The sequence below is a fragment of the Balaenoptera physalus genome, assembly GCF_965194825.1.
Source record: "Balaenoptera physalus genome assembly, chromosome: 12".
In the NCBI taxonomy this organism is placed as follows: Eukaryota; Metazoa; Chordata; class Mammalia; order Artiodactyla; family Balaenopteridae; genus Balaenoptera; species Balaenoptera physalus.
The window spans coordinates 5,405,631-5,430,530 of record NC_138897.1 but is presented as its reverse complement, the minus strand read 5'-3'; the positions used below and the strand labels follow the sequence as shown (position 1 = coordinate 5,430,530).

The following is a 24,900-nucleotide window of genomic DNA, read 5'->3' as shown; positions in this document are numbered from 1 at the left end:
CATCATAGTATAAATAAATTTTATATTAACTTTCATTGAAAATCATGTTACTAATGTATGTTTTAGTTGAGAATATTCTAAAATACCTCTTGAAAAATTATTTACAAATTAGATTCAAATCACTTGGAATCAACTTGAGAATTAAAAGCCAAATTATAGTATATTACTTTTGGATAGATTAATGATGAATCTTTGCAAAGCCAAAGTCCTACCCTTAAAGAGTAACAAATGTAAGGAAAACATAATGCAAATAAGTGATGAGAATCAAAATTTGCTCCAGGAATAATTGCTTATGGAATAAAATCATTTCTTGGAAAAGTATTATTTTATATAAACTAATATGTATTCTTCTTTTGATTTGTAATTTAAATGCTAATAATAATAGCCACCACTTTTGAGAACCTGCTGTTTTCAAAATAGTTCATCTGAGTAAGGAATATTGTCCATAATATCTCTATATTCAGATAAAGAAGCTGAAGACATAAGTCTAAATGACTAGCCCTAGGATACGGGGTTTGTCAACAGTGGAAGTAAAATTTGATCCTATATGTGTTTGATTCCATTGCCTTTTTCACCAAGCCGGACAAATTTACTGTAATTTTGAAAAGTTCATCGAGTGACATCCAGTATGTTTTAGTCTCTTTAGTTCTTTAATATTATACTGCTTATCGAAGGAACTATTTAGGAGGCATTTTATTTGTTCATTACAAGTCATTTAATTAAATTAATTTATTGTAACACATTTTTAAATGGTTTTTACAGAAATTTCCTAGAAATAACAACAAGAACAAAGAAGAGTTTGTTTGCCAGTACATGAGATTAATTGCTGCCCATAATTTTAAAAAGGCATGGTGACTATCAGAAACTCTCTAAACTGTACCTACCTATCTGACAAGAGATTGTGGAATAGCACATGTGAAAATGATGAACCTGTGAAAAGGTATTCAAGACATCACAGAAATGTGCAAACGGAGTCGACAAACTACTTCCTTCCCCTGTATTAACTGCATAGAATAATTACACATATTCCCAAGACCCTTTAGAACTTGAGCACATTTTTCTAAAGAAATGTCTTTACAGTTTATTTCTACAGTTACATTCTTTCTCTATTATAGTCCAATATATGTGCATGTATATGTGTGTATATAGTTATACATGCACATAGTTTTTTATATATATATATATAAAATTTCATCCTCAGAGCCCTTCTATGAGGTAGTTACCATTATTTTCCCCAGTTCAGCGTTTTTATAGCCACTGCCGTTGCCTGAGTTCCTGTATTTCAGTCTCCATCATTAAATAAACCCCTTAAATTTGTTGCCAACCCAGGTTAGACCTAAGCTAGCCATTGTCTCCTTGGACGTAACAATTTTTGTGATGTTCTATGTGACACATTCCTTGTCAGTGGCCAACCAAGAAGGCTAGCTGGGATGAAGTTGACTTCACTTGCTCTTGATTAGCCATGCCCCTTCTCCATAGCATCTCAGTATATGCCTTGCTGGAAAACTCAACCATCTTAAGCCAAATTAAAATTGGCTTTATAAAATTTGTAATCAAAGTCCAGGGTGAAATATTTAATTTACCAATAAGTAATGATATACTTCTTTATGTGTTCTGATAAAAATGATAATTAGTTCTGTCTCTGAATCTCTGCTCTTATATAATTTAAATATTTAAATTCAACTGTTCTCATCAAAAGAAAGGTTATCAAAATCTGAAAATAGATTTCTGGTTTTTTCCATAATGATTACATGAATCAAAATATTATATAAGATTCCAGAGTACATAACAGTAACGGAGAAAGAAAGGAGAATTCAGAAATCTTCCATAAATTGCTAATACATCTAAGTACATTTTCTACAAGTTAAGACTATTATAAAAGCATCATTTTGACATTAAATGCAATTTGAGGGCAAAGGGATATAAAACTGTCTATAATTTTGAGAACCACGTTAAGATTCCAAAATGTCTACATCTATCACTGCTGAGTTTTTATTATATACTCATTTATATATTTCACTGTAAAAACTGTCTAAGATCACTTCAGTCTTTGAAAATATCATATTTATTATCAGGAAAGGAAGAACAAGGAAATGGAAGGAATAGAAAAAATTTTCTCCAAATAAGACTTTTAGTTGAAAATGAGAAATATATGTTCTTTATTCCCTTAGGAGTGTTAAACAGCATAAAGTGAGAAAATGGTTGATAGCTAAATATCTTTCTGGTATACTGTCATCCTCTGGGCCATTTAATTCCGAAGACGGCAATGTAATTCTAAGCTGATATCACTGAGTTTTGCTTAGATTTGTAGCGAGTTGAAAAAAAGATTTCTTCCATTTTGTATGTAAAACTTTATGTAACATTATATATGTCATAATGATATGGCAGACATGAATTATTGTACAACATAGAGAGGAGGACAATAAATCCATAGCAGTTTCAGAAATTTCATGATAGTGCAAATATTCTGAAATCTTCACTATCCAATACAAAAGTTATACACATTTGGCTACTGAGCATCAGAAAAGTGGCTGGTGCAAGTGAAAAGCTGAATTTTTAATTTAGTTTTAATTGAAATAGCTATATATGGCTAATGTCTGCCTTACTGAATAGCACACTTGAAGTGTAACACTTGCATTTTAGATACAAAGAAGTTGAAATACATGGATAACTTGCTCAAAAATACAGCAAACTTAGCAGAAACAACAGCAGTCACCCCCATCTTATTATGAGCTTGATGTCCTTTCTTCCTTTAAAAACAGAATTGCTTACTAGAGCTCTCTGTAAAGATAAGAGTATATTGCAGGTTAATAAACTCTACAAAATGTATTAAAAAGTGACCCACTGACTCAAGGATGGGTGTGTTAGCTCATGCTATGGTGGTAATCATTTTGATATATATATATGCATCAAATCAACTTATTGTACACCTTAAACTTACACAATGTTATGTCAATTATATCTCAAAAAAAGCTGGAAAAAATAGAAGGAAAAAATAAAGCTGAAAAAAAATAAGTTGAATCTGTTTTTCATGTATATATTTTTTTAATGGCACCATGTTATCAGGATACCTTGAAGAGAGGGTACCAAATGAAAGTCAAAGAGATTCAACTGATGTCTCTGTATCAGCATTGGGCTTGGCCTCATAAGCTCATTATTGAGGTGAATAGGAATCTATACCATTAAAAGGCTCTTCTTTATTGCAGCTTTACTAGAAATATTTAACCCTATGCAATATACTGACCCAACAGCAGAAGCAATGGCAAAGTCTCTACTGAATGACAGGCTGTACTCAGTGCAGGTAAGATTCACACAGATAACTATTAAAAACTGCAGACGCTGGATGAGAGGAGACCTCCTAACCTCAGCTCAACATTCAGTAGACCATGGTAGAAAACTAAGAATTAACATTTCAACGGTTTCACAGGTAACTCAGCTAGAGGTGTCCTACTTTAAAAATTCAGCTCGGTGATTACAGCCCAGGCTCCATATTGACTGAGTTTGATTCTTGCCTTAAGTAGCTGTCTCACCTGGAGCAAGCTGTGGAATTAGACTCACCAAACCTCTGTTTACCCAGCTGTGAAATGAATACAAATGACATGGCAAAACTAAGTCAGCTCATAGAAATCACTGAGAAATTAAATGAGAATCCGTAGTGAATGTGCTCAGTGCAGTACTCTGGACACATGGCAGTTGTTTGATAAACATTTGATAGCTGCTTTCAAGAGCTTTGTTGAGAAATAATTGGCATAAAATAAACTGCACAGGTTTAGAGTATACAACTTGGTGAGTTTGACACCATGACATTGAAATTCTAGGTCAGTAAGTGAGGGCAATTAATTACAGGGTTCCCTTCGTTTTGGGTTTTCCTTTTCTCACGTACTGTCATCCCCAGTTGCCTGATGTCAAAATGGCTTGAAAACCATTGTTTCTTATATCTTGTCCCAGTTTTTACTTATTTTAGGCAGGAGGGTAAATCCAGTCCTCTCTTAATCCAACTTGGCCTGAAGTAGATGTCTGATTGTAATTATTGATCCATCTCAAATGCTTATATGGCAGCAATTTTCAAATCCTAAACACAGGTACTAAGCAAGAACAAACAAGTATGTCAAACAGTTCTAGATATAGCAAGAGTATAGCATTGAAATTTAGTACCTGTCTACACTACAAAGTGAGCACCACCACAAGTCTAGTTACCACCCATCCCCATAGAGTTGATCCCCTTCACCCATTTTGCCCGCCTCCCAACACCCTTCCCCTCTGGTAACCACTAATTTGATCTTTGTATCTATGAGTTTTTAACAATGTAACTTAATGCTACTTAGATATCACTCACTCTTATTTCTTTCACAAAATTTTGAAATTCTGATGTTTCATATGAGACAATTCAGAAAGCACTTTAGAAGAAGGAAAGGGACTAATATAACATTGTAAGGCAACTATACTCCAATAAAAATTAATTTAAAAATAAATTAAAAAAGAGGGAAAGAGAGATGGAGAGAAAGATGGCTCTTCTTGGAGAATTAGCTTTGAGGTTATTTTACCAAGGGCAAAACCGCATTTAATAGATTATAACATCCCACATGAGGTTATGATACTATGATTGCGTTTACTCTATAACTAAATGCTGAAATCTTCACCGTAGTGTGATAAGATTTCCCCAAATGCCCAAGACCTAATCTTAGGTCAACGAATATTTGTATGATGACCTGATTGGTATGAATATGAGGATGTTTATACAACTATAACCTGTAGCACGGGTACTATGTGACCAAGAAACAGAGAACGCAAGTCTGCAGAGAAAGAAAATGAGGCTTATGTGCAGAGACTGAAGGGGAAATGCAACGGGTGGTGCAAGGTACAACCTGGGTCCTGGGATGCTCTCTAGTTCCCCGATTCAGAAAATCCCTAGGGTGTTTGGATTTGGTGAGACATCGCTACTTTCCATAAGCATAATAAAAATAAGTAATTTATTTTCTTATTCATTTAACTGAAATTTATTAGTTTATTTTACACACATTTATTTTCAATAAAAGACTCCTAATTAATTCATGGCAGTAATGCCCACTCTCATTTCCTCCAGAAGTTAAAACCCTCAGTATCCTCCATTAGTTTTCTGACCCCGTTTACTTTACAATGCTTTCCCCAGTATTAGGTTCTCATTAATATCTTCTTCCTCTGCACATCAGAGGAATTACTGGCTTCATTATTGATGTTGACACTGAATTACACTTTCTTCAGAGTATGCTTTAATTCTGTGACGGGCTACTTTTTGGTCTCCTCAATTGGACTACAAACTCTTAAATGTCATATAATGTATTTGAAATATTCTTATACTCCTACAACCCATAATACCTTTTATATACATACTGAAGAACTTGGAACTATTTGTTGATTATGATACAGATGTGACTATAATAACAGTTAAGCAATTTGCCAGTGCTACTTTCTACTTAAGAAATAGTAGTATTTCTGGTACTAGTAGTAGCAGAGCTATTAGAAAACTGAAATTTTGCTGCTCCCAAGTACCTAGTGCTTAAATAGGAACATGTAATAATCCTCCAGAATATTACTGAGTACAATACATTTCTTATGAAAAATAAGATATAAAACTCCAAACTCTGAATTTATCAGATTATCCTAGTACACATGAATTTTTAAATTATTTGGAGCACATTTGGGTAGGTAATGCAGCTGCCTAAATCTGAATCCCTCTATATATCCTCCAAAACATGATAGAGAACAAACACAGTAACAAATAAATCACGTCTTCAGATTGACTGGAACACAGAGAACACAATAAAAAATCGTGAGCAGAAAAATACACTTTAATTTTCACTGGCATTCTCTCTCAATTTTTCACAACAGTCTTTGCAAAGAATGGGTGAGGGTCCAGAATATTTGCATGAAAGAGAGAATTAAGGAGCCTAAGTGCGTGTTGAAATGACCCAGCAGAAAATGTGAAAAATTTTGTATAGATAAGATCACCAACTACGGGGAATTGGCTGGAGGCATACGCAAAGTAATTGTCCTGGAAAGTGAAAATTATGAGGAAGAATGAGGTTAGAAGGAAAGGAGAGGCATCCTTTGGATTCTTGGGTGTATAGGGGGAAGAAAAGAAAGAGAAAGGGTGATGTCAGCAAAATGGCAGAGTAAGCAGCTCCAAGCTCTCATTTCCCCCCAAAAACATCAAAAAAACAAGCAGGGACCATCAGAATCAACTTTGTCAGAACTCTGAAAAACAGTCAAAGATTTACATCACCAACTAAACGTTGAGTCAAGAAAAAAAGACATCTTGAAAATAGGATAGTGCTGTAGCAGAAACTAGCTGAGGCACCCCTTTTAAGTTGGCCCTTATTCAGCCCTTATTCTTTCCGCCCATTCAACCGGTCTCCTTAGATGGTTTTCTTTTTTTCCTCTTCTCTTTCTGGCTTAATTGCACTCTGAAAATGATTGCCCTGTAGCTAAAGTTGTATTATGCACCTGAAGTTTACTTCTCCAAGACAACACTCCTTAACACTTTCCTTTGTGAGCATTCTTCATTCCACAAAGAAGGTCATGGAATGATAACCTCAAGGACCACCAGAACCTGTTCTGGAACCATCTGACGCCAGCCCTAATGATCTCAATGTTTCCAGGAGGAAAGAAGAATGCAAGACAACATCAGCCCCCATCCTTATCTACAGCCCTGTTTTCCACCCTGAAACTATAAGACCCCTTCCTATTTCCCAGGAAAGGCACAGTCTTGAGGGCATTAACCCACTGTGGCCCCCTTTGCCTGACAAAGTAAAAAAGCTACTCTTGTCTACTCCTCCAAAGCTCTGTCTCCGTGTTTCTATTTGGCACCAGTGAACAGAGGCTGGGTTTTTGGCAACAATAGGACGGAAGGCTTTGAGGTGTTTTACTCTAGAATTAAAAGTGTGGTGCTTATAGACAGAAAACCAGTAAAATAGAACAGAAAGTCAAGAAATAGTACATATGAAACTAAGAATAGAAAAAAGTTGGCATCTCAAACCATTCAGGGAAAGAGACTATACATAAAAATAATCTGCAAATGTATCAGATACTGAAATGTAGAAACAAAAAAAAACCTGAAGTCACACAATTACTAGGATAAAATACAGATGATTTCGCCAATAACCTGTTGAGAAAATCTCTTTCTACTGTCACCTACAAATTGGCACTTGCCATCCACCTCTACAAGGATCAAATTATGAGTCACGGCAGCTGCTGACCTTCAACATCTCCTGAAAGGAATTCATTGTGGAGATGAGGAACGAGGCACTCAGTGCTCTGGGAAAAACTGGCAGAACAGGTCTTCAGATAGATACTTTCAGGAGAAGATTTTATGAGCCCGATTCTTGCATCTCCGCGTATATAGAAAAGCACTAAAATCCTTCATGGTGACATCTGCTCCACGTGACTAGCAGTAACCTTCACGAGACTAGCAGAAACCTCTGCAAAATACATGTGCTTGATTGCATGTACTCCCCCTTCACCAAAGTCACATATATGATGACATTTCCCCCTACCTCTTCAGAGCAGTTTCTCAGCTATCTGAAATTCTGTCTCCCAGGCTATAGTCCTAATTTTGCCCCAAATAAAACTTACCTCACAAGTCTCAGGTTGTGCATTTTTTTTCAATCGACAGTAACTAAGACTGAAAATCTAGGTGCGATAAAATAAATAATTGATAAATTTGACCACATAATTATTTTTAAAGGCATGGTAAATTACATCATAAACAAAGTCAAAAGACAAATTGGGAGAAATTTTTTCACCATATATTACAGATGACATGCTTATCCCTAGTATCCAAAGAACTCTTAAAAACTGAAAGGACAACAAACAAAAATCCAATAGAAAAATGTGCGATTAATAAAAATGGCCCTTAAACATATAGAAATAAGTTGAATTTTATTCATGATGTCGACTAAAAAAATGTATTCACAGCCTAAAAGTTGAGAGTTATCTTTTATTCGGCGGACATACTGAGGACTTCAAACCCAGGAGGCAGCATCTCAAGTAACGCTGAGAGAACTGCTCCAAGGAGGCGAGAGGAGGGAGCCAGGATATACAGGAGTTTTGCAACAAAGGGCTGGTAGTCTGAATGTCAAAGAATTATTGTGAATTAAGAAACCAAGATATCTCAAGTTAAGGAATTGAGTGCTTTTCTATGTATGGGAAGATGCAAGAGTCTGGGCTCACTGAAATCATTCCTTTGATGTGCACCTCTGCTATCTGGGGCCAGTATCCTGTGTTTTCTCATCCTGAGTTTCTTCAGAGCTCACCTTGGGGAGTGGCTGCAGTCTGACGGCTGCTAGATGGCAGGTATTCTTTGTTTCCCTCCTGAGTTCCCTCAGGGCTCACCAGCTCACCATCAGTGGTGGCTGCAATGGCTGATGACTGTGGAAGGGAGGGGGCAGGTGGGCGATATTTTCCTGAACACACGTTTTTCTAAAGTTTTGACATTTGGAACATCGTTAATATTGTACATACACAAAAATAATAAAATAATAAAATCAAGGAGGATGGGGATAAAATCTAAAATAGAATTCAAGCAGAAACAAATCAGCCTAGCTGATTTTCTAATAAATAACAAAACTAAACCTAAGGGGGAAAGCAAAGCACTAACAAAAACACAAAAATGAAAAAGAAAAGAAACTAACTCAAATAACATTTGAATGTAGTATTTTAACTCTGTGCCCTCAAGGTAAATACAAAAATAACCTTAGTTATCAAAATATTGAAGCTTAGTACATTATTTTTCCACAGTAGTATGAGGTCAGAATTCAAAAACTACTTTCTGTGCATTCTAGGATTAAACGAACGAGTACGTGTGGAGGATATTTGGAGATCGGAATTTTTTACTCTTTTAGAAATAAGTTACAAATATGGAAAGGAAGACTAGAATAAACCTGGTGGTTTGAATTGGAATTTTATGGATTAGTGCAAATTCTTGTTTTCTAATGTTGTAACTTAATAGAGTGCAATTAATAAATGAATTCTTTTTTTCCAGTTTTTACATATATTAAGATTTTTTTACCTGCCCAAAATATAAACTTTGATTATTATTGTTTTTTACTGTTGGATTTCCACACTTTTCAACTTTCAGCATGATTAACTGGATTGTTGCAGCTAAGAAACCAGGACTAAAATAAAAATTCAGCCCCCAACTTGGTGAGTAATTTAAATGCTTAAATTTATTTCCTTTATATCTATAAATATATATGTATATATATATTTAACATGTCTAAGTGTTTAAAACTTATTCCTGCATACACTATATGAAAGTATACACAAATACAGGATTCCATTGGAACAATTAAAGTGTTTTCACATTCCACAATTTCTCAATTATTTTATTGTAGTGGAGGAAAATTTTCTGCTACCCTTCTGAATTCTTAGCTGAGACCCCTGTAATAAAAGCCAGGTTAACAAGAGAAAAACAAACAAGTTTATTAACCTGTCTGCCTCGTGTATACATGGGAGATACCCAGGGCAGAATGAGTAATTCCCCCAGGTGGTTTAGCATTCAGGATTAAATACCATCTTAATAAGGATGTAGGACTCTTAGGGGAGGGTAAATGATTTTTAGGAAAGATGAATGGGCCTATCATACCTCCATCTATTAGAATAGATGGAAGTATGATAATTTGTGAATTTGTTTGGGTGTGGTGTCCACTTCTAATCTCTTCTCAGCGAAAAAATCTTCCCTGGTTGATGAAACTCATCAACAGCATTGCACTTGGCCCAGTTAATCCAGGATAGACGTGGGGTCACTGGGAATTTCCTGGAGGCTAGCAGTCCAGCATTCTAAAAAAATGTTTCTTAAAGACCTCATCCTTTAATATTCCCCATTTAATTTTCCTTACATTTAGAAACGTAACTCTGGTGTGATATATGCATATGAGAGAAGGAGAGAGAAAAAGAGTGATGTGTGTGTGTGTAAGGGACAGAGACAGAGACAGTGAAGAAGGCACAGATTTTGCTAAACTCTTTTTCTAAACGGATCAAGGAATTGATGACTTCAGAATCTGCTATAAAGAAAAATGAGATTATTCACTTCCAGGTCAGTAGTTTGATTCAGCTCAGCTCGGTATTAACTCTAAGTATGAAATATGTGTTGTTTAGGTTGGTTCCAGAATAAAAATAGAATAGCCGCCCTATTCAGAGCTGAAAGCCATCCATATTCTCCAAATCAGCAGCACACCACTCATGACAAGTGAGGCTATACAAAACAGGGTGCAGTAAGCTGGCTAAATACATCACCTTACTCAGGCAATATGTAAATGGATTCTAAATCTTCTCGAGGCTCTTTTTATTCAAAATAGGAATTAGGTTCCATTCTGCCGTCGTGTCAATAGCGGAATGTATGACTCTATGCTTTACTAAGATTATAGAATGAAGGGAAAGACCTTATTTAGGCTGTAAAACTGTACTATTAAGTAGTAAGCTTTCTTCGGGGATGCACAATATACCCTAAAATTCAGTATATTTTTTCACTTTAATTTTCTATAATTATATTCTACTCTGGCATAATGCCTGGGTTCAAGGTAGATGTTCCTTAACATTTTTGTAATGGATGGATGAAGAGTCCGTCAGCTAAAAATGGAAATAGAATCCATGGAATATCCAGTTATTTTTATATAGCTTGAAAATGTATCCAAAAAAGCCTGAATTAAAAAGGACAGTTACCTTGGACACCAGCTGTCAGAGAAAGCACAAAAGTGGGGCAACAACATCATACCCTTCACCCATATTCTTCCTCTGAAAAGGCTGCATTCTCTTTTCTACTCTGTGTATTGACGCTAGAAGCGATATCTTTTGTCCAAATCAGATGCAACACGTCCTTCCTTCTTGCTTCGTCTTTCTTTGCAAACGTTTATACACATCCGATTGGTCCTAAGTCAGGATGCACTGAGTCCTTTCATGTACAGAAATGGAGTGTGGTGCTGAGTAAATGTTGATTGAAATACGTTGAATGAGTTGGTCCTATTTTCCATTCATTTTTTCCAAAACTACTTGAGTCTAGGGTATCGTAAGCACTGTTCTTGGTGTTAGAGTGGTGAACAAACCCGAGAAAAATCCCTGCCTGAACAGTGGAGGAGACCGATAATAAGCAAAATAAATAGGTAAGATCTTGGACGTATCCTGGAAGGGACTGTGTTGGAGTCGGGGTGGGGAGGAGATAGTTATAATTTTAGATAAAAAGATGAGAAAATGCCTCACTGATAATGTGACATTTGAATCAAGACCAGAGAGTGGTGAGGAAGCCAGCAATAGGATATCTCGATGAGAATTCCAGGCAGACTAAATGGCAAGTCCTAGGGCCTTGAGGTGGAAACAGGTTTAGGATGCAGGAGAAATTGCAGGAGGATTTGTGTAGCTGGGACAGAGTCTCTGAGGAGGATATTGCGTGCTACAAGGTCACAGGACCTTGTAAGTCAGGAAAACGGACTTGTCCTTGGAGGCAGATTGGAAGCCATTAAAAGGCACTGAGCAGAGAAACCTCATGATCTGACTTACATTTTCAAAAGATGCTCTGTTCTGTTGACAAGAGACTCAACAGTACCATCATGGGAGCAGGAAAACAGTGCAGATACCACTGCTGTAACCCAGAGGAAATCTGTCACCAACTTGGAGCAGGAGATGCAAAAAAAGACCAGCAGTGAAGATGGCAAAAAGTGATCGGAATATGAATGTATTTGGAAGTCGACTCAACAGTGATTTTCTGACTGTATCAGTCAGTGCTTAGTCAGGAATTTCAGAGAGAAAAAGATATACACTGCAGGCAATTATGTACTTGATGAAACCATCTGAGAACCTGGAAGACTGAAAGTCGGGAGGACGCTGTGGCTACCAGTGAAGTTTGTGTTCTGAGAATCAGGAAGTTGCTAATTAATGCCTTCCTGTCAGGACCTGCAGGAAACCACACTGATGTCAAAGCCTTGAATGAGGCGGTGAGAAGTTTGCTTCTCTCTCTTGTGAGGGAGAATGGTATGGCATTTGTGCCTCTTCCACCTTCCAAATAGAACCTGGGTATATCCCATTCACTGGGCTTGAGAAACGGTAAAACGAGGGGGGTCAAAGATTATTGGGATTGGAGTCACGGGGAATGAGCAGGAAAGATACGAGGCGGTGAGATGCTCGGAGCTGAGATTAAGGAGGGCTTAAGGGTATTGGTACTGACAAGACTCACGTGTGACTGTGGAGCTGAGTGATGGAGAGAAAAGAAACAGTCCTTGGGGGAGAACAGGTCACCACCCAGAAGGCCAGATGATTAGAGAGACGAGCTATGTAGATACTGAAATAAAAAATTATGGCAAAAATCATGCAGGAATTCACCAGAGGAATGTGTCCTGACAAGCAAAAGTGTCTAAATGTTTAAAACGTTTTTAAACCATTAGCATAGTGTTGGCACATTATAGACTTTTAATAAATGTTTGTGGAATAAATGCTATAACACTGATTTGTGTATGCAGAATGATACCAAATACAAAGGTTGGGGACACCACCTGACCACGCACTTTGAGTTTAGGTTACATTATGTCACATAAGAAAATGTGACTGGTGTGTGTGTGTGTGTCCCTGGCTGCTATTCCTGTGTCTTCCTGGTTGCTATGCTAGAAACTTCTTAACTAGCCTAACACATGCTGGTTGTACATTTATTCTAAGTATTTCTGATCTGAAGGATCTGATAGTTCTAGCTCTTAGACAGTAATACTTCCCAATTGCACTGACTCTTAGATAAATAAACACCCATAATGACTTGGGGAGGTGTACTACAATTAAGGCATTAAGATTCATCAAAGGAGAGTATACTGATGCCTGCTTGAAAAAATAAATTAGAGAAATATTTTAAAGTGTGGATGTACACAATCCTCTCTACCTTACTTTAAAACGCATTTACTCAACTTTTTATATTATATAAAATGAGCAAAGTCTTAATTGAAGCACTCTGTAGCAGATGAGCAATGAAATCATATATGTACTTTGTATTCAGTATAGAGTATAGTATTTAACATTCTATGTTTACAATAGAACTTTCACAGATGTATTTTGATTAAAAAGAGGTATTTAAAGAACTCAGAACAGTGCTTAACAGAGTCCGTGTTCAATAGGTATTAAGCAAGAAATAAATTGTACAGATAATCTTCTAAACATATGTTGTTTTAAAATAAACAAATTTTTTTTTTAATGTATCAGAAGCTGAATCTGCAAGCTGTTTCTTGGTTATTTTGATTCCATTCAGTTATGTAACACCTGAAGCATAGAAAACAGTGGTCAATTTCAGAAGAGACTTACCAGGCAATAAATGAAACAATTCATGTCCTCACATCTGAAGTTGAAAAAAGGGCAAAACCCAGAAACATGAAAAAAGCTGAATTATTGATGTTAAGATGAGAGCTTGACAAAATTGTCATTTAAGTAGTCCAGGTCCTTTGTCTGGTTTAAGAAACCTCCAATGAACAGAAAGATATCTGCAAAAAGTTCTCACTATAGTAAGATTATCACAGTGGGGCACCTTAATGAGACAGTTGCAAGAGCTGAAGAAAGAATTACATTCTCTTCTTGCTGTGAAGCCAAAGGTCAAGGAAGACATTTGAAAGGAGTTGTAAATTGCAGATTAGGCTAAAACCCCTTATCAAGTTTTCTTTGATGAATCCTGTGCTATCCGCTTTTAAATGTTACTGCATTTAGAGTCTTTTTTAAAAAAAAGAAAAAAAAAAAGACAGAAAAAAAAGAAAGAAAGAAAGAAAAAGAAAAAAAAAACCCATAATATAGCTGCTGTTGCTATAGAAAATGTTGGGAAAAAAATACCCAGCAATCATTGACTCTAGTTTAGTTATTTTGAAAAACAGACTTTTCACTGTAAAGAGGTGTGATCACTATACAATGAAACACCCGCTCAAGTTTCCCAGCCACTGGCTAATCATGATTAAGATGTGACTTAAGACCAAGCTTCTCCAATCAAACCACCTACTTTTATATGAGAGTTGAGCATGGGCCATGACTGTGTTTCCAAATTGAATAAGTAGTAGAGGGAAGATCAAGACGGGATTATCACAAGGGAAAAGGAAGAAATAGGCAGAGATGGATGAGGACAGGGAGACTACTTTTCTGAGCAATAGAATTGCTTGGTCTTCAAGACCACTTATTTTATCATTACATTTTCCACGTCTATCTAATGTACACCTGTAATTCTTGATGCTTTTATAAAAAAAAAAACCCTACTCACACAAAAACACGGAAAGCAGGAGGTGGAGAAGGTCATGTTGTTTTGTTTATATACATACTGTATTGCTGCTGTATTTTTCTGAGTGCCGCTATAACAAATCACCACAAACTTACTGACTTAAAACCACACAAATTGATTAACTTACAGTTCCGGAGGTCAGAATTCTTAAACGGGTCTTGGGGGGCCAAAATCAAGCTGTTGGTGGGGCAGCATTCCCTTTTAGAGTTTCCAGGGAAGGGTTTTCTTTAGAGGCTGGCTGCCTTGTCTCATGGCCGTGACCATGAGTCTTTGTCACATTACAACACTCTAAGGGGGCGGGGGGTCTTAGGCCTTCCTGCCCCCCAATTTAAAACTCTTGTGATTTATTAGCCCCACTTGGATAAACCAGGATAACCTCCTTAAGGCCAGCTGAGGAGCGACCTTAATTCCATCTGCAACCTTAATTCTCTTTTGCTATGTTAAATAACAAAATCACAAGTTCTGGGTCTCCTGGGTCAAAGGCCATTATTACTCACACCAATAGTGGATCCAATTTTTTTTTTTTTTTTTTTTTTTTTTAGGGCTGCCATAACAAAGGGCCACAGACTAGGTAGCTTAAACAACAGAAATTTATTTTCTTATAGTTAAGGTGGCTAGGAATTCAAGATCAATTTGTCAGTAAGACTGGTTTCTTCTAAAGCATCTCTCCTTAGCTTGTGGATGGCGTCATTCTCTCTGTGTCTTCACATGGTCTCTCTGTCTGTGTTCTAATCTCCTCTTTTTATAAGGACACCAGTCATATTGGATTAGGCCCACCCATATGATCCCATTTTAACTTCCTTAACCTCTATAAAGGCTCTATCTCCAAATACAGTAGAGGCACTGGTTAATACTTCAATATATGAAATTGGGAGGGGCACAATTCAGCCTGTACCACCAAAGTACAAGAATTTTCTTGCTCCAGTTCCTACAAGAAGCCATGAGGAGGGTCAAAGGACATCTGTCCACAACAAGGACTGTGTTACAGAGAAGGAGCCCTGAACTTAGGGAGCGCAGACCTTGTATAAAAGGCAGGAAGCATGCTTGCCTTGTATTCTGGAGGGAGACTCCTCCTCTATCTTCTGAAGCTGTTTATTAAACAAGCATCCTTAAGAGATAGTCCTGAAAAGAGGCAGTTGGTGACATAATGCTACGTGCAAGATGCTGAGAAATGAGAGCGCCCAGGAGAATTATCCCACAACAATATTCAACTCTGGGTGAATTCCATTGACCCGACAGAAGCAGATACCACATCCCCTAAATTTCTCTCATGTTGAAATTTTTAAACTATCAATAGCACTCCAAGCAGCCCAGTGAGGCCACCTTGCAGTGTTGACCTCAACCTTGTCCCTAGGGTCCCAGACCTAACCCACTGGAAAAATCCCATAATCTAATTCTACTTTAGAAAGCCAGGCAACTTTCTCCTTAAATTTCTGTGTTGAGAATTGCACTTGGCCTGAGACATCAATCAGATAATGTTAGATTATTAGATAATATTATTAATCAGTCAGGAATCTTAGAGATTGCACAAACCTGTCCTTGGGCTGCAAGGCGCAAATCTAGCACAATTCCATCCTCAGAACCACGCTGGCCAGTGAGTTGTGGCTGACTCGAACTTCTTCAAGACTGAGGTGGTGTCACTTCAGCTAAAGTTAGGTACAAATTCCACGTCACCTATTCCAATTGGATGACAGCCATTGTAGGTAAAACTGGATACAGGAAGGAGGAGCCAGTTATCTCTCTGGGATATTCCCGGAGCATCTAAGGGTGGCCTCGTTTTGGCGAGATCTCTGCCATCATTAATCAGCCTACAATGCCCCCATTCTTTCTTTTCCAGAAAGCCACGTCTTTGTCACCATCCTGTCATCATCTGCAAAACTGTCAAGAACTCTGAAGGGACTGGGGTTCTACTCTACTTTCAGGCTAACAAGTGAGCCTGCCACAGCTTCGCAGATGCTGGCAGGAGACATGAGATTTGCTGGGTAAGAGAGAAAGGACTTTCTCTGCAGTAACAGTGTCCAGAGTACAAGCATTTCCTTGTAACAGTTCCCTCTGCCTCAGTCCCCACAGGGTTTCATGAAGAACACCAATGACACTTTCACCCACAGAAGAGGAACCCCAAGCTCAGGAAGCCAAGAGCTAATGAGCAGGAGGTATATGCTTGACTTCTGCTTTGGAGGGAGACATTCTCTTTACCTCCCAAGGCTGGTCAACATTCAAAAATCTTTGAAAGAAGAGTCCGGGGCAAAGAGAACACAGCACCTCACCCACAAGACGTGCACAAATGTTGTAAGGATCCACGAGCACTACCGCCCAACACTTTCTTTGTTGCCAGGTATTAACAAGTGAGTAAAGGTTGACCAGTAGGCTGTAAAGATGTGTGTGAACCTCACTTTAAGTCCATAAGAATCTGCATGTTCTCGCCTTCCATGGTCCTTTTAACCTCTCTCTGGTTGGAATGTAGACATTGATGAGAGACCTTTGAGGACACCTGGGGCAGTTGCTTTAGATGCAGAGACGGACACTTGCCAGAGCTTCCCTGCAGAGAGGGTGCCTGTCTGACTGGACACCTCATAAGGATGCCCCCTAGACCATTATGAGGGAGAAAAACAAGCTTGTCTATTCTGTGGTCTGTGTGCTTCAGCAGCTTGGCCTCAAGCCTACCTAATACAAGCATAATCCTTATTCAGGGTATAATATCCATCGGTTATATTGGAAGAAAAATATCTATTTTTAAATAATATGTACTAGACAGTTTAAACTAACATATTGTGGTAGAGATTTGGATTCCTTAAACATTAACCAAAGAACCACTGGACTTTTTTTCTACTCTATGTTCAATTCAGTTTACTTCAAGTACATCTGGAATATACAAGAAAATCTTAAAAAGCAAAGGCAAGATGTACTTACAAAACATAAATCTTAAAATCAGAAATGTCAGCTTTTCTTAATGGTAACCACAGAAGGTAGGAGTGTTGGTGTAGCAGCTGCTATATTAAGTGGTTTATATCATTTAGATTTGTAGGAACTGGCCGAAAAAAGATTGGGTCATCATAACAAAGTGTCAATATACGAACAAGCAAATAAATTTGAAATGTGTGATGAGAGCCTCAAAAAGTAACATCTAGAGATAGTTGAGAGTAATCCACAAAAAAGTAATAACTTAAACTTCAAAAGTAGAAGACTAAAATAAAATAAATTTCAGAGAGATATTTTAGGTTAATGTGAAGAATCAATAATTAGAGATTAAGCTACCTAAGGAAAGAAGCCAGGGGTAAATATAGAGACAAATGATTAGAAAAGTAGACGTGCATTCAATTTTAATAGTTGTAGAAGGCAGGAGGTATTTTATATTCTAAGGCAGTGGTTGTCAAAAAGTGATCCCCAACCAGCAGCTTCTGCATTCCTGAGAACCTGTTGGAGATGCAAGTTCTCAGTCCTTACCTCAGACCCACTAAAGCAGAATTTCTGGGAATGAGAGAAGAGACTGACATCTGGAATTAATAATCCCTTCTGTGAATCTGACAACGGCCAGTTTGACAGCAACGGGTCTAAGGTGTTTATGTGATATATACTGATAAAAGGAGATAAATGACATTTATTTCTCCTCTCTGATAAATTATATGATGTTCTTGCAACTTCATTGGTCAACTGGTCCTAATGTGTTTTTCAAGATAAAGAGGGGGACCAATATTATCATTACTGTCACATTTAAATCATTAATTTTATCTCAACTCCAACTTCGCAGAAATATAAAGGCCTAAGATATACATTTACTCTGTATGGGCTCAAAATGTTTACTTTTTAATCATAGTATTTCCCCCTTTGGGGAAATTTAAACTTCAAAAAATAAATAATTAAGTATTAACATTAATTTGGGTTCAAAGATTCCTATACACGTCTATTATTTTTGTAAATATATTGAGTAGCTGTAATGGATTAGCATCAATTGGTTTCTTGTCTAATGTATGTTTTTACATATCCAATTGCTCAGAAAACTATAAAGAGATCAATACTGTTTTTCAATTAAATTCACAGCGGGTGATTCTAAATTTGACCTTTTTAATGACTCTATAAATTTCATATATTTGATTGTCTTGTATTTATTGTAATCATTTTCCTTTCACTCTGTCTTCAGCAAATTAATTTTTCAGAAGCTTATCTCAAACACAGTTGCTAGCAAGATTCTTTATTTGGTTCAGTAATTTGCTAGCACAAAATATTAACAAAAAGCCTAGGGTATTCTTAATCTAAAACAAAACAAGCAAACAAAAAAAAAAGTGGTATGGGAAAAACAGACTGTTATGCTATGATAGTTGCTATGGATACTAAGCTCCTTCACGGATTTGTAGGAGCATAAATATTTGCTATTTGATTAACTTGTGATTTTATTCAGAAATACTGCAATTCACATGCCTTATACGTTCTACCATAGATTAATGTCATTCACAGATAAGACAACTTTGAGAAGAAAACTCTCCCTCTCTGATTTACAGTTTATTTGGAAGAATGATTAGAAACACATCAAGAATATATGAAACTTTAAATAATAAATCCCATTCATGAAAACTTAACATCGGCAACATATTTTTTTTCCTTTACTATTTTGAAGTGGGAAATAAAGAATAAGGTTAAAGAAACCTTACAATATACCTTAGCAAAATAGTTTGAATATAGTAGTTTATAGTAAGGATTGTGAATAACAATATTCTTAGCAGAATTGTTTATAATACACAATGTTACCTTAAACAAGTTTCACTTATGTTTCATCTCTTTCAGTCATATTGTCAGTAAGATATTTGCAGTTTTCTTTTTTCACTCCCAGGCAGCATAACATTTTCTTTTATCCTTCATTTATTTAAAGAAATACAATCAAACAAATGTACAGAGTTATATTTAACAACAATTAATGCTCTGAGCTTCAACTATTTTAACCATCTAATGACAGATATAAATGAGTCATTACATTGATGTGTCTGACAGCACTGTTTTCTATCACTTCTGAGATTGTCCTGTCTTATATTAGAAACATCTCATTTCCCTGGCAAAGGGATGTGTATTACCTAACAGATTTCAATCTTTAAAAACAGATTGATAACCAACTTCAATCTTCCCCTCCATCTCCAAATCCATCCTAACTGTAGATTACAGATAAAACTGTCCAATTAAATACTTACAGTGGTCCTTTCTTGCTTAATCAGTTTACTTATCGCCACCATCATTTTCAAACTCTTTATTCTTCTTTAGCATTTCAGTATTCCACTCAGTTTATGCCATTTTAGATCAAAACACATTATCTGCGTATCTCAGCAAATTATGGTAGCTCTTGCTCATTTTGTGTTTAGGCAACTGCTAAATGAAAGAAACTTTTTTCTATTATTACCTTTTTTACTTTTCTTAATGTATCTTTTAAAAGTGTATTTTCTAATGTTAAAAACCAGAATCCTTGCAGATAGGTCTCAGAAGCTAGGATTGAGAAATAATTAGTGTGGAAGAAAAATAAATTATTTAGACTACTTTTCTTTCTTTAGTGTTAATTTTTGTACATTACAAATATATTAAATGAATATTCTAAAATAAGCTTTTCTCTCATTTTCACATATTTTAGTGGCACATAGACTATATAAGAAAGTAGTACATTGGGTCTGGTATAACATTTAAATTATTTAAGACTAGTTTTTTAAGATTAATTTGAAGTACTGTTTCAAACAAAAAAGGAAGAAATCTTTTGGCAAATAATTATTTTTCTACAAACTTCTAAAGAAATTTGTATTCTTTACAAATGTTTAGAAGTAAACATTATGAGAATTGGAAGGGAATAAAGATTATTCACTGTTTTGAAATTATAACATCTAATACCTAGAACATCTAAAAAATGTATAGCAAATTATAAGAATAAACAAGCTTACAAAACTATTAGGTACAAGATCCATATGCAAATACCAGTTGTATTTCCATATATCAGCAACAAAATTTAGAACGTGAAATAAAAAGATACCATGTACAAGAACATTACAATTACCATGTGGCCAGAAATAAATCTAACAAATGATGCCCAAGATCTCTACACAGAAAATTACAACACATTACTAAGAACAATTAAAGGTTCAATAAATAAGCAGAGGAAAATATAAGCTCATAGATGGTGAAATATGTATGACTGTGGTTGCATTGTAATGTATCAAGTTGTATTGGGTGACACATTGCTCCTCAGAATTCCTTTCCGTGTATGGTTTCCAGTTAGTATTGGTAACAGGAAATATGCTGCATGAGACACAGGGGGTAGAATTAAAGATGTCATTGTACATCTCTTTGTATCTATCTGCCTGTCAACTACCTATCTATCTATCTATCTACCTACCTATCTCTCCATCTACGAAAGATCCGTGCAAGACTCCAGGCATTGTAGTAGTTCCTGCTTACTGTGGCTTATTTGTGCCATGAAGCATCACTCAGACTCACAGCCCCTTCAGCTCCTTGGATTTCCTAGTTTGGGGTCAAGGGTGTGTGCAGCTCTATAGCAATGCAATCCAGCTTTCCCCGCAGGTCACCTTATAACCCTGGAGTTGGAGACAGCAAGAGACCAACACAGGTTCCAGGTTTTATCAACAGGTTCCACTTGTCCTTATGGGATCCAGTTTGGCCTCCACCTTAGGTTTCCTCCTCTGTTGCCAGTCTGGCTGACCCCATGCAAATTAAGGCTCACTATTAGATACAGAAGCAACTCCCCACATAGACCCCTCCTCTGGCTCCCACCACTGCATCATGTTTAATGCCTATAATAAATCCCTTATTTCGTATCCCTCATGGCATTAATCCTTATAATAAATCCCTAATTTTGTATCCCTCATAGCATGTCTGCCACTTTGATTGAACCTTGACTGATATAAAGTTCAGATATCAGTTCTCTTCCAAATTGTTTCTATAAGTTCAGCAATGTGAATCAAAATCCCAAAATAGATACTTTTCAAGATATTAGCAAATTATTTTATGGAATTGCGAGCAATCAAGGTTAATTTAAATGTCCTTGAAGAAGAACAAGGTGCAGAGGCTTTGCCACAGTAGCTGACACTTGGTCACTGCAGAAAGAGACAAGTAGACCTATGGAACATAACAGAGAGCCCAGAAACTTTACATATATCTACAAACATATGTCATCTGTGGAGAATGAATTTCTTTGCATGGTGTGGGTTGAATGCATATTCTTTTGGGGGAAAAATGAAAAAAGGGACTGTTCTCAAGATGGATATGAGTCCGCCCAGAACCAGTGTCATACTGTGCAGTTAAACATTTATAAATGCTTAAACATGAAACATGTGTGTGTGTATGTAAGTATTTCATAAGAGGGGACTGATAGTGGAAACTCTTAATTTGACAGAGGAAATAAAGCTTTTCTCTATAATGCCAAGTTAACTTAAAAATGTGGTAAAATTTCATTAAAATGCATAAAATTAACAGTTTAGCCACACATACTATAAAAAACCCATGTAATTTGAAATAAGAATTTCATGCCACCAGTTACTCAGTAAAAGAATGTCATTGTATAATGTTTTCTTAAAAGCAACTAAGAATGAAACTGAGGATAATGTTTTGGACATTGTAAGGGAGGAGGCTATAGGTAAAATAGAAAATATTTTAGGAAGGTATGTACAAAGTTATAATATAAATGAATTTGAAATGCTGTATATAAGTAACATCAGAAAATGACATGGCAAGTTTTATAAAGTGAATAAATACCAAATTGATCCAAACATGATATGAGATTGCTAATACAAAAAAGACTAAGTAAATGAAAAATTTTTTCAGACCCCTTTAGGGGATGATAATCAGTATTTAAAACCACAAAGGGCATAATTAATGTTGTTTTCTTTAATAAATCCCAGGAAGTTAATTTTGAAATGTGAGATTAACAGTTTAGAAAAATTAAAATTAAAAACTCATCTTTATGTATCATGTATTAACTTTCACAAATATTACTCTGTTGAATGGTATTATTTAAATACTTTTAGCTTCAGATACAATTTGGATAAATTCATTATCAAGAATTGGTATGTTAGTGATGGATATTGATGTACTTTAGCTTCCATTTTAGGTCCTGTGTGATTAATACTTGGGACATACCTGTGACATATACCACATACGAGCTGTTGTCTTTTAGAGATAAAATTTTGGCCTCGTTAAAAATTATTTCTTGATTTTTTCCAAATATATCTATACTCTAATAAACACAAAGTAGAATTCCTTAGGACTTGATGAAAATATCTAGAACAAACACAATTTCCTTTTAAAAGGAAGACGGATAGTTTCAGATTTATGTACAAAAATGAAAAAAGGACGTATATTTAACTTTAGAAAATAAAGAATTACTGGTATTAAATTTGAACATTAACTTCTTAGAAAAACTGGCAACATGTTTAGATATTTGTTACTTCATTTTATTTAAGACAGGAGGCAGACAACTAAAATTTATAATTGACCTTTAAATGAAGCGTTTATAAAATAAAACAAGTTTGGCAAGGTGTAAATGATAGAGCAAATTCCAAAAATCCTTTCGAAAACTAACATGTAACATTTAGAGAACATTTTCCGATGTTCCTAAGTTTAATTACACCTCATTAATAAAATCTTGAAAAGAAAATATGTACAGTGAACTTTTCAGTTTGTTTCTTTCCGTTGTTTTAATGAAATCGTTATTTTAAGTGATAAAGTCTGATTTTTGACCCGTATTATAGAGAGTCTGTATTATAAACAACCTCACTCATAGTCAGGTTATAATAAAAACATAAAGCAATTGATATTTCCTCTTGTTTTCTTATGATAACCACATTTAAAGATAATATTTGCCAAGGGAAATACATAGATGTAGTATATGAGGATCTCTCCAGGACTATTAAAAGGATAGGGCTAAGAAGTTTTGCATTTCAGAGGCTCTTGGTTCAATTTTCACAAAACAAACAGGAGAAAATATGCTGAAAACTAGATATATTTTCCCAAACTGAATATATAATATTGAGACTTTGCCACTTCAACAGAGCAGAAAATTAAACAATTGCATTAATTAAAATTGACAAAGCGCAAGCAAACCTGATAAATTATTACTACAGGTTATGAACGTAGCAAAAACAAATTTAGTAAAAGTTATTTTTTAGACTAGCAATAATACCTTGGAATTTCTTCCAAGTTCTAGGAAAATAATAAATCTTACATTTAATGTATCTCATAATACCCCACTGAAAGATGTAAAAAAGTATCTTTTTAGAAAATTATAAATCTATGATATGGGATGGATTTTTGATATGACTAAAGTACTAAGAAATAGAATTTCCAAGTGCTTTCTTAAAGTTGTTTTCATATAATTAATTGTTTGGCCCATATACAGGCAGCACCATTCAATGTATTCAACCAAAAATGAAGACTTAAGATGTCTATTTCCTAACATCAGCAACTCTGCTAAATTTTGGGCATTAGGCATTGCAAACTCCATCCTAATTGTCATGGAAAGAAAGCTTCCTGGAAGGTTTCAGTTTGGGGACATTTCTTTTCCAGGACTTAACAACAAATCTGCAGCAAAAACATGGCACCCTTGCAATTGAATCTTTCATACGGTTAGACATCACCAGCATCTTTCCGTCTTCTTCACCTAAACAGTCCCCATTTCTCCTAAAATGTTAACATGTTTCACTCAGGATCACTTTCACAATTAAGGAAAAGTACTCCAGATAACAGTAAATCCTAATTTCCATGTAAATGCTCCTCATCCCCCATATTTCTAAAATCATTAAAACCCAGAAATTTCAAAAAAAGGAACATTCTGGAGGTGGAATCCTCATAAGTAAAACGGTGTAAGGAATCATGGTCACGTTGAGTGTTGGATTCCACTTTCTCAGAGCAGATCAGGAAAAGATTCCAGCTCTACAGGACTTCACTGCACCTAATGAACGCCTGGAACAATGTGAAGTTAGCTTGCCCTCACTCCTGTAAAAATAAGATTTTATGTTGTTTTCCTAGTAAACAGACAATGGGACCAAATGCAATTTACATTGTTATACAGGGAAATGTGAATTCTAACCAATCTATGCATGTTTCAACCCAGCTCAAGAGTGGAAAAATTAATCTTGAGTCTCACCAAAATTCCTGGAAAACAGGAAAAGAGACCATAAACCCAAAGTTAGTAAGTCACTTAATTTCTGCATACATGGTGCCTCCCATGTCCTGACACCTCACTTATTTGACCTTCTTTTCTTCAGTCGCTGATTCCAGGGTCATTCCCTGGAATTTGTCATCGTTAAAAACTGAACACCCGGGCTTCCCTGGTGGCGCAGTGGTTAAGAATCCGCCTGCCAGTGCAGGGGACACTGGTTCGAGCCTTGGTCCGGGAAGATCCCACATGCCACGGAGCAACTAAGCCCGTGCGCCACAACTACTGAGCCTGCGTTCTAAAGCCTACATGCCACAACTACTGAAGCCCGCGCGCCTAGAGCCCGTGCTCCACAACAAGAGAAGCCACTGCAATGAGAAGCCCGCGCACTGCAACAAAGAGTAGCCCCCGCTCGCCGCAACTAGAGAAAGCCCGCGCGAAGCAACAAAGACCCAACGCGGCCAAAAATAAATAAATAAAATAAAAATAAATAAAACATTAA

At 36.1% G+C, this 24,900-nt stretch overlaps 1 protein-coding gene across 2 annotated transcripts in view; it reads right to left on the bottom strand.

The window, feature by feature from the left end:
• LOC309639110 (uncharacterized protein) overlaps positions 1 to 24,900 on the bottom strand; it is a 191,791-nt gene that overhangs the window by 35,989 nt on the left and 130,902 nt on the right. The window contains exon 4 of one of the 2 annotated variants that reach the window (XM_082415957.1): positions 1,156 to 24,235. The exons of the other annotated variant lie outside the window; for it this stretch is intronic. Within the exon in view, the coding sequence (XP_082272083.1) occupies positions 24,219 to 24,235 (17 nt within the window). The 3' untranslated portion in view covers positions 1,156 to 24,218. Of the gene's footprint in view, positions 1 to 1,155; positions 24,236 to 24,900 lie in introns of those variants that run through there. 2 annotated transcript variants of the gene reach the window in all.